We start from the raw sequence: 14,966 nt of genomic DNA, 5'->3' as shown, positions 1-14,966 counted from the left end.
TTATAGCAGGGGTGGGGAACCTCCGGCCCGCGGGCCGGATAGGGCCCCCGCACCCAGTATGTCCGGCCCGCCCGCCTATATTACAGAGGTATCATCCGCCCGCCTATATTTCATACCAGCCGCCGGGGATGGCTGCTGCTGCCGCCGGGGAGACGTGCATAAGATGCGCACGCCAATCACTGCCGGCGCATCCCCTCCACAGCCACTGTGATTGGCGGGCGCGTCTTCTACACATCTCCCCGGCGGCAGCAGCAGCCTTCCCCGGCGCCTGGTATGTAATATAGGAGGGCGGGCGGCTGATAATACATCAGTAATATAGGCGGGCGGCTGATACATCAGTAATATAGGCGGGCGGACGGGCGGGCAGCTGAATAATCAGTAATATAGCCGGGCGGGTGGCGGGGGAGATATGCAGAAGATGCGCCCGCCAATGCTGCTTCTCTCACCCTCCCTTCCCCAGTGACTGACCCATCCAGGGGTTGTCATTTACCCCTGGATTCACCCCCAAACAGGTTAATGTGATTATGTCTGATTCTCATAATCAGACATAATCACATTAACCTGTTTGGGGGTGACACCCCCCCTTCCTCCACACTGTCACTTTTTATGGTGTCTCTGCCCACATGTATATGCCGCTGCCCGTGTGTATAATGCCCACATGTATATGCTGCTGCCCGTGTGTATAATGCCCACATGTATATGCCGCTGCCCGCGTGTATAATGCCCACATGTATATGCCGCTGCCCGTGTGTATAATGCCCACATGTATATGCCGCTGCCCTGTGTATAATGCCCACATGTATATGCCGCTGCCCTGTGTATAATGCCCACATGTATATGCCGCTGCCCGTGTGTATAATGCCCACATGTATATGCCGCTGCCCGTGTGTATAATGCCCACATGTATATGCCGCTGCCCGTGTGTATAATGCCCACATGTATATGCCGCTGCCCTGTGTATAATGCCCACATGTATATGCCGCTGCCCGTGTGTATAATGCCCACATGTATATGCCGCTGCCCGTGTGTATAATGCCCACATGTATATGCCGCTGCCCGTGTGTATAATGCCCACATGTATATGCCGCTGCCCGTGTGTATAATGCTCACATGTATATGCCGATAATTGATAATTTTTATATGGCCCCCGAAGGGTTTTCCAAATGGCCCTCAGTAGAAAAAAGGTTCCCCACCCCTAGTTTATAGGCTGGAGGTGCTCCCCGGAGTCAGAAATAAATGTATTCAAACATGAAGAAAAAGAAGACTGATTGTGGGTGCACTCCCACATGCAATAAACCCAATGCACGGAGGGAAATCACACGACAAATGAAGCTGCACATCTGCCGTTTTTCTAATATTTTAATATTTTTCACCTGCAAACGGTAGCAAAACATTATTAGATTTATTATGCAGACATAAGTCTTCAGGATGGAGATTGTAGGCCTATGGAAATGGCTAGCTTTATCGGGCAAAATAAGTCTGTGGGTTTCCTCATTTTAATGAATAAAACTTGTACATACTTTCTTATTTAACATTTAAATTTCCAAGCCAGATTGCTAAAATTCTGAAAGTGTTTTTTTTTTTTTGAGCAGGGCGGACACTTTGAGCCCCTTGATTTCTGCTCCCCCACATAGCATAAAGTGTTACGAGTTAGAAATACTGATATGAATAATTACCTAGTCCCTAAGAAAAATATATATATACAGTACTGCAGCGTAAATGAATATGGAATCTGCAATAACTTACCAAATTTTATATACCTTCAGTTACCCTTCGGTTGCCCAAAAAGTTTGCCAACACACTGCACTGCAATATTTTGCTAACAAGCCTCTAGGCAACCAAGGGGGTCGAATGAAAAAAAAAAAAAAAAAAAAAAAAAAAGGCTTCCCAATTGCACATATTACCTTGTTTTTGTTCCTTTTTTTGTTTAAATACAAAAAAAATAGAATTGCAGGCTCCAAAAGAACTCCCTGTGTTTAAAGCTTACGCTGGTTAAACAAACAAGACAAACAGTGCAAGAGGCAGTACATGTACGGTGATGCCTGGTAAGCTCCTGTGTTAGTCTAAGGCTATAAGAAAGGATTCGTTGACGAACTTCCTGCAGGAAACTGCCCAGAAGGTGCCCCGGCCTGCAAGAAGAGAGAAGCAGTGTAACTGTGGTAGCCTTGGAAACGAAAAAGAGGTTTCACATTGCAAAAAAAGAATTTAGAAAATCTAGAATATTTATTAACTGCAGTTTATGGGGCAAATCTACGAATATGGGAGCTATAATGAAGATGGGATGTTGCCCATAGCAACCAGATTCTACTACTTATCTATTTAACATTGGCTAGAACAGGACTGGCCGCAAGGTCAATCACGGAACTCCCATGGGCAAATTGCGATTAAGTGCCATACACATAGCTGCTGAAGCTACTGATAAAACAGAGACTTCAGTGTTCCCAGGGATGCAGTGCATGAGTGACGTCACCCTTGCACCGCAAGCGATGAGCGCCTGTTAGGACCTGTTTGAGCTAGCCGGAAGGCTCAGTCAGCGGCACCCGGAGCGCTCAGTGGCAGCAGGGAGGATCAGCAGCAGTGGGAAGTTAGACCCAAGCGTCGGGGATACAGAAAGATATTTTACAGTAAGCTTGCCAAGTGCAATGCATGTGGGGGGAGGGGTTTCTTTCTCCACAGTTTTTTTTTTTTTTTTTATATATGGTGCTATGCAACTTACATTTGCAAAGAGACCCTCTTTCCTCTCCCACAGCATAAAATAATTTTGTAGTCATTCCATGTGGCATAATGTATAAGGGGCGTATTGCACTGGGAGGGGAATATATTGCACGGGTTGAGATGCCGGTAGATCACTGGTAATGGTATAAAAGTAGATTGCAGATTACAAAAGTCCAGCCACCCATGGTCTAGAAGATAATAGAATCTGATTGGTCGGTACAGACATTCCCATCTTCAATAGAACTCTCACCTTAGTAAATTTACCTCTATATTGTCCATCCTATACCTTTGTTAACATTTACCATGTATAGTAATGTACTTTGGGGCATGTTTTATGTCCTTTCACACTGTAATTAGTGGGCAGAGTATAAGCTGTGCACAGAACCCAGAGCTTAATGGGTCTGAGTGACCGCCATCCCTGCTGTGCCTTTGCCCCCTCCCCAAGGCCGGTGGCTTAATGAGCAGAAGCAGCATGGAGATTCATCTATACACAAAAGGGATCCAAGCAGTGACCATTTTATCGAAGAAAGTATAAGAATAAACATCTGACAAGAGCAGGAATAATCGAAGTAGCAGTGGCTGGCCGGTGAGAGAAAATACTACCGGGATGGCCCACAGTAAATGCACCTAATGTGGCGTCAACAAGTCTCTTTTTGAAAAGGTAATTTATAAAAATGTTGTATTACTGTTCCGCCGAGATAGGAAGGCAATATAGGTTTTACAGCATTTGCTCTCATGCAAACCTGGTGCGGGTCGCTGGTTCTCTATACAAAGCTTATTTCTGAATAGGTGTTCCAAGCTTTGAGCCTTATTCACAGATCAATGTGTTAGGCGTAGGGTGATATATAGACACTAATTATGAGCACATTGACTTGTGATTGCTCTTATTAGTCGCATTAATCTTTGAGCCTTTGTAACTTAAAAGAGCCAACTGGAAAGTTGACATGACGGTCATGCCCGGTGTAAGCGCAGACCACCTCCTACTCGTAGAAGCCTTACACGTTCATTGTATGTGTGGTCATCATACAGTTACTTACCATGAATGGATTGCTAGAGACGGCAGGAGCTGCAACCTGCCCAAATGGAGTAACCACTGACTTCCCTGGTCCAAACACACCAAAACCAGCTCCTTCAAGAGAAAAAGAAATCCATAAATGAGATTACAGTTACTGAATTCCCATTGAAACTATTGTAAAAAAAAAAAAACACACCTATATAAAGTAAATATAAACTAAAATAGACTTTAACTTGTTGAATATACAGTACCTTGTATATTACCATTGGGCTGCTGTGAGTACGCCGTCTGTTGGGGGAAGGCCATCTGAGGGGGGAATGCAGGCTGATGGAAATTGCCACTAAAGCTGGTAGGAAGACTGTACTGTGCCGATGTCCCAAACCCTGCGGGCATGCTTAAGGAGGCTGTGCCAAAAGATGCTGTGCCAGAGGAAACAGAAAAGATACACTAAGAAATAAGGTGGTATGAGAGCAGCAGTGATCCAGACCATATCCGTGTGTCACTACAAGAGGCTATAATGTACTGGTCGCAGGAAAACTTTACACGTTAAAATAATACAAAATGCGGCATATTTAATCAGCAATGAAGAGAATCCACTGCAACTCTCCATGAATGTCATTGGTGTGCATAAAACCCCTTGGGATCATCTGAGGTAAAGGTGGCCTAATTACAACAGTGAGGACACAAGCTGTCAGCTGTTTCAATGATCTAGATGGAAATGTAAGATCACCAGATGCGTTGGCTTAATGAGAACACATTTGATGTGTGATGTATGTAGCAGTGATAAGGAAGAAGTGAGCCAGAGGAGAAGTGGCCCAGGCAACCAATCAGCACTGAAGTAACTCTTATAATTTGCATAATATAACATTATGCAGAGCAGCTGATTGGTTGCCATGGGCCACTTCTCCTCTGGCTCACTTCTCCTCCCTTATCACTGCTTCATACATCTACCCCCTAAATGTGTTATCATGAAGCCAACGCATATGGTAATCTTACAATTCCATCTAGATCATTCAAACTGGGCAGACAGATTGTGTATGGCTCATCTGTAAGAAGTACTGTATCATCTAACTATTGCGATTGCAACCGGTAAGCAATGGGGAAGAAATCTGTATTCAATTAATGATCTCATTTTTACTAGTTTGGACAGATAAAGTGAGGACCCTGATCGCTGGGTACAGACATTTTCTGTTGGGTGACCAGGCTGAATCATATTGTATATCCCAGCCTGTGTATTGTATGAGTCTCACCATGTCTGACAAGCTGCCCAATGCCTGTTTCCCAGGAATACAACTGATCAAAAGATTGTAGACTAAAAAAACATGTGTGTTTGGAGATTCTTGTGGCATCAGCAATTGTATAGAGATGTACATAAGGGATGAATTCAGTTAGCTGCAGCACTCCTGCGGCTTGTAGCCTCAGACTTTAACATTGCAGCTATTCAATTACAGAACAAATAAAGATGGGGGTGACTGCACTAAAAAAAAAAAAAAAAGCTTTGTGACAACATAATTAACCCACAATTTTATGTAAGCTAATATAAATGTAATATTAAATATAAAACAATTATACAGCAAATTATTTGCCGTATTTGACCATATCTTCAGTTTGGCTGGGGTCCGGGTGCTGAAAGATATCTTTAAATGATTTTGTTCAGCGTTTCACCCACGGATCGTTCATTTTGCGGTACATATATGCGTATAGTGTGTACGGGGCATATCTGAACCGCCATCGGACATTGTTACAAGCCTGCAGTAAGTACAGCGGCTAACTGTGTAAAACATGCACAAATGTGGAAGGGATAGAAGCATCCTTAGGAAAACTGTAGATAAAGTCGTTCAACACTACAAAAACAAATCTTTTACAGAAGAGCAGAATGTATTTAGCTATAGTTTTCCTATTGCAGTAACTCACACAGTACAAACAAATAAAACCACTTTGAAAAAAACAGGTCTCTTAATAAGCATCCTTCGGTGGGGATGCAGTTACAATCCCGGCGTTCAGAATCCCGACCGCTGAAATGCCGACATCCCTCCGTGGGTGTCCACGACACCCCTGGAGGGAGAATAAATTAGTGTGCCGAGCGTAGCGAGGCACCGGGCCCGCTGCGTGGCGAGCGCAGCGAGTCCGCAAGGGGGGGCGATCCACGTCCCCCCCTTGTCGGCATTTTGGCTGTCGGGATTCTGAACGCCGGGATCCCGACCACCGGGATTCAATACTGAATCCCTTCGGAGAACTAAGAATATTCTACAAAAGAAGGCAGACACATGCTCAGATGTACAGCAGAGACGGAATACCCACACAGAACCACAAGATAAAAGATGAAACATGAATTCTTTATAAAGCCATGCAGCTATCACCTGCGTTTGCTATCTGGCTTGTGTATGGAAATGTTGGAAGTGTCCTCCGAAAAAATACTGAAACAATGTAGAACAAATTAATATCCCTCCACTAAACACTAGCCTATCCCACAGCACAGAAGCAGCCACACTAGCCTATCCCACAGCACAGAAGCGGCCATACTAGCCTATCCCACAGCACAGCCTCATGTGTCGCGTGCCCAGGGTGCGACTAGCTGCAGCCCCATGTATTTCTATGGCAAGTGCACATTAGAATTTTGGGCACACTAATCGCTCCTGCTTTGCTGCATATCGGGCGCATCGTGTGGCCACAGATGTATAACGTGGTCAAATGCACTCAGGCAACTCAAACCCATATCACCTGCTAATGGTTCTTATGCACAATCATTCACCAGAGAACGGTGTACACAGAGTCAGCAAGTGTGACTGGGCTGTTGGTGATGAAATATTGTCACTACGGGCCTTCTGCAGCAGTGTATGAGTATCTTTGAGTGTATGTAATGTAATGTGAGTGTGTGTGTGTACACATGAGTTTCTAAATGTGTGTGACACCAGGTGTGATTGTAAGCATGCCCTTCCCCAGAACCGGCTGCTGGGAGAACTACATCTACATCCCGTGTCCAGTCAGAAGATAGCGGTTAGACCCAAAGAGAGTTTGTATAATTTGTTTGTTTTTAATGCATTGGATACTGTGGGTATCAGGAGAATGCATACCCGCCAAATTCAGAGTTGGATGCAAGGTAAGCAATATATTTTCAGTTTGCTAATCCTCGCGCTCAATTTAATTCCTTTGTAGAGGCTATAACTGTACAGAACAGTTGGAAAGAGGAAAAGTGCCAGGACCAGCTATTGATCATATTGTGCGATTCCCCACAGCGATATTTTCCCCAGACCAGGTTGGTTAGCGCAATTTTGGTATTAACTGCAGGCTCTGCACTGAAGGAGATGGAGAGCTCTCCAGATGTGTTAATACAGATGACATTGTGTATAGTGCATATAGTTAGTTACTTTTTTAACATGGTTACTTTGTGTGATATGCAAAATAACAGCTATCATTGCACCTTCCCTATTGGGTCTTTCCTGTGATATCTGGGGGCTCACAAGTGGCCGGGATACTATATCATTCTAACAATAAAATCAAACGGGAAGGAAAACCATTGCACTTTAGTAAATAAGTACAGAAACATGTCCTATAACAAGAATATTTTTACACATCAATTAACAGGTTCATACTTCAATCAAATTCAAATAGACAGCAAGTGTCCCTTTAAATACTAGTAGTTGTAGCGGTCTTAATGCCCTCCATTAAGCATGGAGGCCTAATTTAAAATGACTGAAGTACTAATTATGTCATCTGTGCTCAAATGTGGATAACCTCGAAACCTGGATGGATGGGGGTGGGGTGAGCGAGGACAGTGTTTGGGAAACACTGTACTAAGTGATAAAACAAGAACAAACAGGTCAAACATTCTTTAACAGTTACATATTAAAAAAAAAAAAAAATACTGGGGATACTATTAGCAGTCTAGTCAGACAAAGTTAGGGACAAATTACTCACAGACATCCATTGCTCCCGCGGCTGTTGGTAGTCTACCCTGGTGGAATGGGTGAAATGGTGCGCTCTGGTACTCCACATCTGTGGGGTGTCCATCACGGATTCCTGATTGAGAATACAGTCACTAATACATTATAAAGCAGGCATCTCTGAAGCAGAATAACAAAGCCCGAATCTAATTGTGATTATGAAGGTAAGCAAATGTTCACGACTAATTACAAGAGCTGGGAACTCAACTTTTATGTAAGATACCCCCAAAAAACTGGTATAATATGAAGTTGGAAACTGCATTTAATTGACAGTACTGGATGAGCCTCAGAGAACACAGTGGCTTAGCACCGTGGAAGATCCTTAACAATAATAAGGACCTCCACTAGTATAAAGTGATACTTGTTTGAGAACTCTAGAAGCTTCCTATATAAGCGACTTACTACTGTATATTCTATACTCACAATTTAAAATAAATTACAATTTTAACTATTACTTAACTGGCATCTTCTGAGGCCTGCCTATAATTAAGGTGGTGTTGATTCCAACATGAACTTGTAGTAGTATCACAAATGGGAAGGTCAGAGAACACTCCCTTACATGATGCTAAGTAGGGGGATCTTTTGAACTCCACCTGTAATGTAACATTCAGTTTTTGGACAGTGGCAGAAGTCAAAAGTATGCACCCATACCTGGAGGAGCTCGTCCATTTGTCTGGAAAGGGTTAACAGGAGCAGAGACAAACGGGTTTGTGGAAGTAGGACCTGAAAGGTAAATAGGATTGAACATGACAACGTGCCAGCAAGTGAGCAGCCTGGCACATCTCTTACACAATGTGACATTATTCTACACCATAGAGGCATAATATGCACAATAGACATTATGGGTTACGGGCTGAAGATGCCGTAGTGATGGAACAACAGATGTTGGGGACACACAAGATATTGGGTATAGTCACAGTCAATTCCACACAACACGTCAACCAAGACACAGCACCTTACTTACCTCCAAAAGTTCCTGTGACTGAGGCATGTGTCTGATGTGCGTGCGCTGATGGGACAGCAGGCGGCCTTCCAAACACATTGCTGTAAGAGAAGTGTCGCCAGTCAGGTGTGATATACAGTGTAAGAACATGAGGAGACTGTTATATAACTGGGAAAAGCTTGATAGGACATATTCTGTAACTCAGAAGAGGGAATGAATCCATTAACCTTCCATGACCAGTAACACACGAGCAATCTAAACGCAACACAAGGGTTGTATAGAATGAGCTTTCTTGGATTTTAATTTAGTGACAAATGTCACTGCTTCATTAAAGACTAAAATATTTCTTGTTCTAGAACCTTATAAGGACAGAATTACAAACAGTATCTAGAAACATTTTCAATCTTTAACTCCTCATCATGTATATATGAGGGAATTATAATTCTAAGGAGAGGAGACGAGGTATAGCGCAGCACGGACGGTGTAATGGTTAGCATTACTGCCTCCCAGCACTGAGGTCGTGGGTTCGATTCCCACCATGGCTCTAACTGTGCGGAGTTTGTATATTCTTCCCGTGCTTGCGTGGGTTTACTCTGGGTACTCTGGTTTCCTCCCACAAAAATATACTGGTAGGCCAATTGGCTCCCAACAAAATGAACCCTAGAATGCCTGTGTTTACAGAGAGTATTTGAACATTCACATCAGTCCCTGCAAAGCGCTGCGGAATATGTGTACGCTAGGCTTCTGGTGGCACACTTGAAAACGGCTCACGGCACATTAGTGGGCCATGGCACTGTGATAGAAAAACGCTGCGTTACTGTGATGAAAGAATAACTATGTCGCAGAGTAGCTACTCCCTGTACTAATCCTCAACCAGTGGGTGAAGCTACACATTTATCTAAATCACTTACTTATCTGTTGAGGCTGGAACTGGTCCTGACGTACCAGACACTGACGCACTGTTATAGCTGCTGGCCTGACCACTGCCACCTAGGAAAGAAACTGTGTAAGAGAACACTGTATGCACAGGCTTAATACAGTAACACAAAAAGCAATTCATTTCTTACATGGAGCACATTGTGTTAACGCATGTAACAGAAATTCTATATGAAAGTAGTAGTTGTATTATGCAGAAGATGTGGTCTGTCTTCCTAACTAGACAAACAATGCGACAGAGGAAAAAACAAATAACACATATAAAGAACAATACTGCAGGGGTAGTAACATAAATCCAAAGTGCAGCAGGGGTCATATCAAAGTAAATCCAGAGAAATCCGAAATAATCATAACTCTGCAATCTGGTTACATAATAAGGGGATAAACGTACTATGGACATCTTCCTACTCCCTTATCTATCACTAAAGAGCATTTCTAGATTATCTCAAACTTGTACAGAATCTACAACAATGTTTAACAAAAAAGAAAGACTAGGTAACCTGACAGCTAGGGATGCCAATCCTGGGGCATTTTTTCAATCCCGGGATTGAAAAATGCTCAATCCCGGGATTGGCATCCCTACCTGTGCTGTGCTGCATATTTGTGGATACCCACCCCCACACCGGCCGACCCGCTCATTTACTTACATTAGCGGGCGGCCGGCCGGGAGTGGGTTCGGAGGTGCACGGTGCCTCCAGGCTTGTGCACCTCCTTCTTAGCAGGCAGAGCAGGCTGGAACGAAGAGGCAGGGCAGGCCGGAAAGGAGGCGGGCGGGCGCGCGTGCGGAGGAGACGAGAGGGGGCGGGCACAGGAGAAGGCTGCGCAGCGTGACCTCTACTGTCACGCTACGCTGGCCGCACGCAGGTCAGGATTCGGGAGCCGGGCAGCGTCTGAGCGAGTGCTCAGACGCTGCCCGGCATTAGACTGCGCATGCGCAGTCTAATCCCGAAATCCCGGGATTGGATATTCCAATCCCGGGATTGAAATCCCGCACTTTTTGAGGCCAAATCCCGGGATCCCGCCGATCCCGGGATTGGCCACCCTACTGACAGCTGAAACCAAATTCAAGTCATCAATGTTGTTCTTTCTGAGCCCAGAAGAGGGAGCCAGTGCTCCGTAATCTGATCACTATGCCTGGATGATACTTTTAGCCTGATCCCTTCCTTGGTACGGGATCATTGGATAGACAGCAACTAGGTCTACAAGCATTAGATCGACACCACTAGGTCGACACTCAGGGAGGTCGACAGGGTCATTAGGTCACCATTCAAAAAGGTCGACGTGGGGTTTTTCAAGGTTTTTTGTCCCGAACGTCAACACAGACAACATGTACACTGAAACATAGCGCCATGCTTCGGGCATGGTGCCTCGCGACGCTCAGCAACCTATTTTATTCTCCCACCACGACCTAGTGAATGTTAGGGCATGAAATTCCGCCTGTTGGCACATGTTTGTTCCAAAAAAACACATGTCGACCTTTTGACTGTCGACATTTCCCATGTCGACCTAATGCCTGTGTCGACTTAATAACCCTGTCGACTCATGTGGATAGTCCTGCATGTCCACCTAGTGATTGTATCCCCCTCCCTTAATGGTCTGCTGTGCTGCGAAGGTCCATACAGATTGGGCAATGTTGCCCAGCGTGTATGGACAGCAATAATGTACAATTTTCCCCCTTGGCCAGCGATTTTACAGGGGATGGAGGACTTTCCATAGCAGGGCGCTATTATTATTGTTTAATTTTATGGAAAGCAATCCAGCCCGCTGCTCATCTGCTGGTAATACCAGCAGATGAGCAGCAGTGGCCGGTGATGATGCGGGAGTGTGCATCAGTGCTCCATTAACACTGGGCAGATTTGGGGATGAGAGCAACTCAAATGGAAAAACGGAGCTTCTTTTAGCTCAAAATCGCCTAGTGTGTATGGGCCTGAACACTCCCAAAATGAGAGCTGCCCACCATTATCGGATGTTTTTTTCAAGGCCATCGAAGTTGAGATAGTGGTAGCCTATTGTGTGGGCAGCAAGAAAATAACAAGGGGCCACATGCACTAAGCTTCACAACTCAGCTCCTGCATCACATTTTTCAAACACAGTCTGTGACATGTCAGGTAGGAGCTGATTGGCTGTTTGTTTATCACTCGCCATTGTATCACTTCTGACGCTTAGTACATCTGGCCCAAGGTATCTGTGGTGCTGATTTTAGTATAGATAAAATAAACTATGCATAAGCACCTTAAATATGGATAAACACCCAGTTCGCAGGACTTTGCCTATTCAATGAGCAACCTCCTTAGTCAACTCGATTTCACCATCTGTACAGACAGATAATGCTTGCACCTTTTCATATAAAAGGTGCAAGCATATCTTGGACAAAATCTGATAGACAATTACCAATTTAATAGAGAAGACAAATGAAACAAATGTAAGTTGTTAGCGCTGAAAACGTTAGGTTATTAAAAAAAGAAAAAATATTGCCAAATAAAAAAACCTTAAAAAAAAAATATTTGGATTCTTGCAACATTTTTCACAGCTCAACAGCTTCCTTTTAGCCAGCTGAGTTATTAAACCTGTTGCAAGAATGTATTTAATTAGTCTTATCTATTAAATACACTCAAGTCAGAGATCACCTCTTGCTTCTCTCTAGCAGGCGTGGGGAACCTTTGGCCCTCTAGCGGTTAAACTACACATCCCTGCTTGCCCTGCTACAGTTTTGCTGTTTGGTCATGCTATAACTGTAGCAGGGCATGCTGGGATGTGTAGTTCAACAATAGCTGGAGGGCCGAAGGTTCCCTATCCCTGCCCTAGAGGAATCTCAAATAAAGGAAAGCCCTCCTGCACCCTCATGTTCATTTGTTTTTAAATATATATATATTTTTTTTTATAGTTTCATTTATTCTAAGCCACTATTTACAAGAGAACCCATGTCTGTGAAGTCGTTACAGAGCGTATCCTCTTTCTAGCACCTTTTCGGAACACGGGCCAAATACCATGATATGCAATAGGTGATCTGCTAAGAAATCATATGAGGTGTGAGCAAGGATGAAGGTGCAAACAGAGAGAACACACCATGTGCTAAAAGCCAGGGTGGCGGTGTAAAGAACATGCACTCGCATATATAGATATATATATTTGTATTTCTCTCTCTTCTTACATTGTGCACTACTGAAGATATTGTCTAGGTCAGCAAGAGCTGCATATTTATCTGCTGAAGTCTGGCTGGGATTACTAACAGCAGCAGTTTTACTGGCTCCAGTTGAATTGAAGGCTCCAAAGTCGGCGCTGGAGGACTTGGGAAAGTTGTCAAATTGAGCAAAGTTTGCATTAGCGTTTGTACCTAAAAAATAAAAAGGAACTCTTGAAAAAGTCAGGAAAAAAAAAATCAAATACTCCCTCAAATAACATGACGGGTGGTGACGCTTTGCGTTCAATCAATTCAACACTGAAGCATTAAAATGTGATGTGTAATATTCAGACAGGTCTAGAATGTAGTCTACTGTATTAAAGCGCTTTACAGTCAGCATTGTTACAGTCACAGTTTCCCTTATGGGACTAGGTGCTATTAAACCACAAGAATTGACTCATAGTACATGATTAATCAACACTCAAATGCTCTATATAGAAAAGCTTAAAAGGTAAGTGTACTGGTGCAAATCCTGCCCATTAGTGATAGTGTAAAACCTTTTCACTGACAAAGGCCACTAAGAAATTTGAGAGGTCAGCGGAACATTTATGAAAACTGATGCACAAGATGAACATGTGCTGTAACCGACAGCAACCAGATCCTAACGGTCTTTTCTAGACGTTTATTAAAAAAGGCAAAAAACGGTTTGGTAGAAATGGTTATATAGAGCTAAAAATAGGTTTCATAAATGCTCCTGTAGGTGCTGGGGACAACCTGTAAACCATCCACAAACATGGGGTACATCTAGTCTACAGACTACAGTCGAAAGCTACACACACCAAGTACAAATGAAACATCAGCAGATGTCCCCCTCTCAGGAACAGGAGAACTTACGGTAGGTTGCCTGCGGACAGAAAGCAGACGTAAAGTCGCCAACACTACAGCTGGTTGAGAGCGTTCTGAACGCTGAGTGGCCGTGAAAAGGGTGAGAGGGTGAGGTGGAAAAGAAAAACAAAAGGTTGCAGAGAAAAAATAATCAAGACACAAGGTTTAAAGAAATGGAAAAAAAACAGCAAAACTTAGACAAAACTGGAAAGAAAAGTGCATGCAGTAGACCAGTAGAAAGTTGCAGACCACTAACTTGCTGCGTGCTCCAATGGAGTATGATACATAAAGGGACTTCCTAAGGCTGAATAGTAGCAAATATGTAATATTGAAGACCGTTTCCTAGCAGGGGTAAAAGGACCACAACAATAATACTTCTTTCAGGACCAATCACGACCAAGATCTCCTAAAGAAGAACATGTTGGTAGTGGTCTAGTCTTGCAGTGCTTTGTGCACTTCTCCATTAGAGTCTGCTATTGTACAAAGGCTGTAGGAAGAAGTGAGATCCCTGCTGGATGACGGGTCATAAGAATGTTTAAAATCTACCATTACCCAAGAGGCAAACAGGTATTGGAACCGTAATATAGCTTAACCCTTTGAGTGCCAAGTGACGTTGTCTAACTTGGTGTGAAAATTGGCAAGCCAACATTTTTATTCATCATAATGATCTGACATAGGAAACAATCTTTTTTTTTACATGTTTTACTTGAATTGATATAACAAATGTGAGCGATGCTGGCATCTTTAGTGTGCATCTTGCTCATCTCTCACAGAGATGTTGGCATTTTTAGCAGATATTTTGCGCATCTTACAGACGTTGGCACTGAAAGGGTTAAAGAAAAAAAATTGCTATCCCACTAAATATAGAAAGATGTCCTATCTTACTGAGACAGGCTAAGATAATATTCTATTGGCAGCACATACATCATTCTGAGCTCAGCTACAGCACAAACACCAATATTCACAGGCAACATACATATACAAATATACATAGATTACTAACATTTCATCCCTTTACCTAGATGCTTGTCATTTTCACAGGGCATTTGTTGTCTGATCAGAATACTGCAATTTCATGCTGAAAATGGCAACGTCTGCAGCAAATACAGATGTGTCCCACTACAGTTTTGCTGCGTATATCAGCGTTCTGTAGCGGTACCAATGGATAGTTTGCACTTCCATAAGAATCAGTGGGTTGGCGGAAGCCTGCGCATGCTGGCCCTATTGAAGTGAATAAAAAGCATATGCCCCGCTAGGCAACAACCAAAAATTACATCTCTGGCAACAACCTAAAAGGGCACATCTGTATCAATGTGTGTGTAAGCATAATACTACCTACAATAAGCTCTAGAAGCAGAGATTATTGTGCTTCTGCCTCCAAAGTATATCATATTTAGGAAGGTACAT

At 43.4% G+C, this 14,966-nt stretch overlaps 1 protein-coding gene across 6 annotated transcripts in view; it reads right to left on the bottom strand.

Annotated features, from left to right (window-relative positions):
- Positions 1-1,341: 1,341 nt before the first annotated feature.
- AGFG1 (ArfGAP with FG repeats 1) overlaps positions 1,342-14,966 on the bottom strand; it is a 61,435-nt gene continuing 47,810 nt past the window's right edge. For 3 of the 6 annotated variants that reach the window (XM_083178354.1, XM_083178355.1, XM_083178353.1), the window contains 8 exons: positions 12,705-12,887; positions 9,529-9,607; positions 8,639-8,718; positions 8,326-8,397; positions 7,649-7,750; positions 3,982-4,149; positions 3,753-3,844; positions 1,342-2,129 (listed from right to left, as the gene is read on the bottom strand). In XM_083178354.1, the coding sequence (XP_083034480.1) occupies positions 2,070-2,129; positions 3,753-3,844; positions 3,982-4,149; positions 7,649-7,750; positions 8,326-8,397; positions 8,639-8,718; positions 9,529-9,607; positions 12,705-12,887 (836 nt within the window). In that variant the 3' untranslated portion in view covers positions 1,342-2,069. The remainder of the gene's footprint in view (positions 2,130-3,752; positions 3,845-3,981; positions 4,150-7,648; positions 7,751-8,325; positions 8,398-8,638; positions 8,719-9,528; positions 9,608-12,704; positions 12,888-14,966) is intronic. The other 3 variants (XM_083178357.1, XM_083178356.1, XM_083178359.1) reach the window with 1 other exon arrangement.

The sequence above is a fragment of the Crinia signifera genome, chromosome 3, assembly GCF_055691185.1.
Source record: "Crinia signifera chromosome 3, ASM5569118v1, whole genome shotgun sequence".
NCBI classification, from domain to species: domain Eukaryota; kingdom Metazoa; phylum Chordata; class Amphibia; order Anura; family Myobatrachidae; genus Crinia; species Crinia signifera.
The sequence above is the reverse complement of the archived record's forward strand: the minus strand, read 5'-3'. Positions and strand labels throughout refer to the sequence as shown.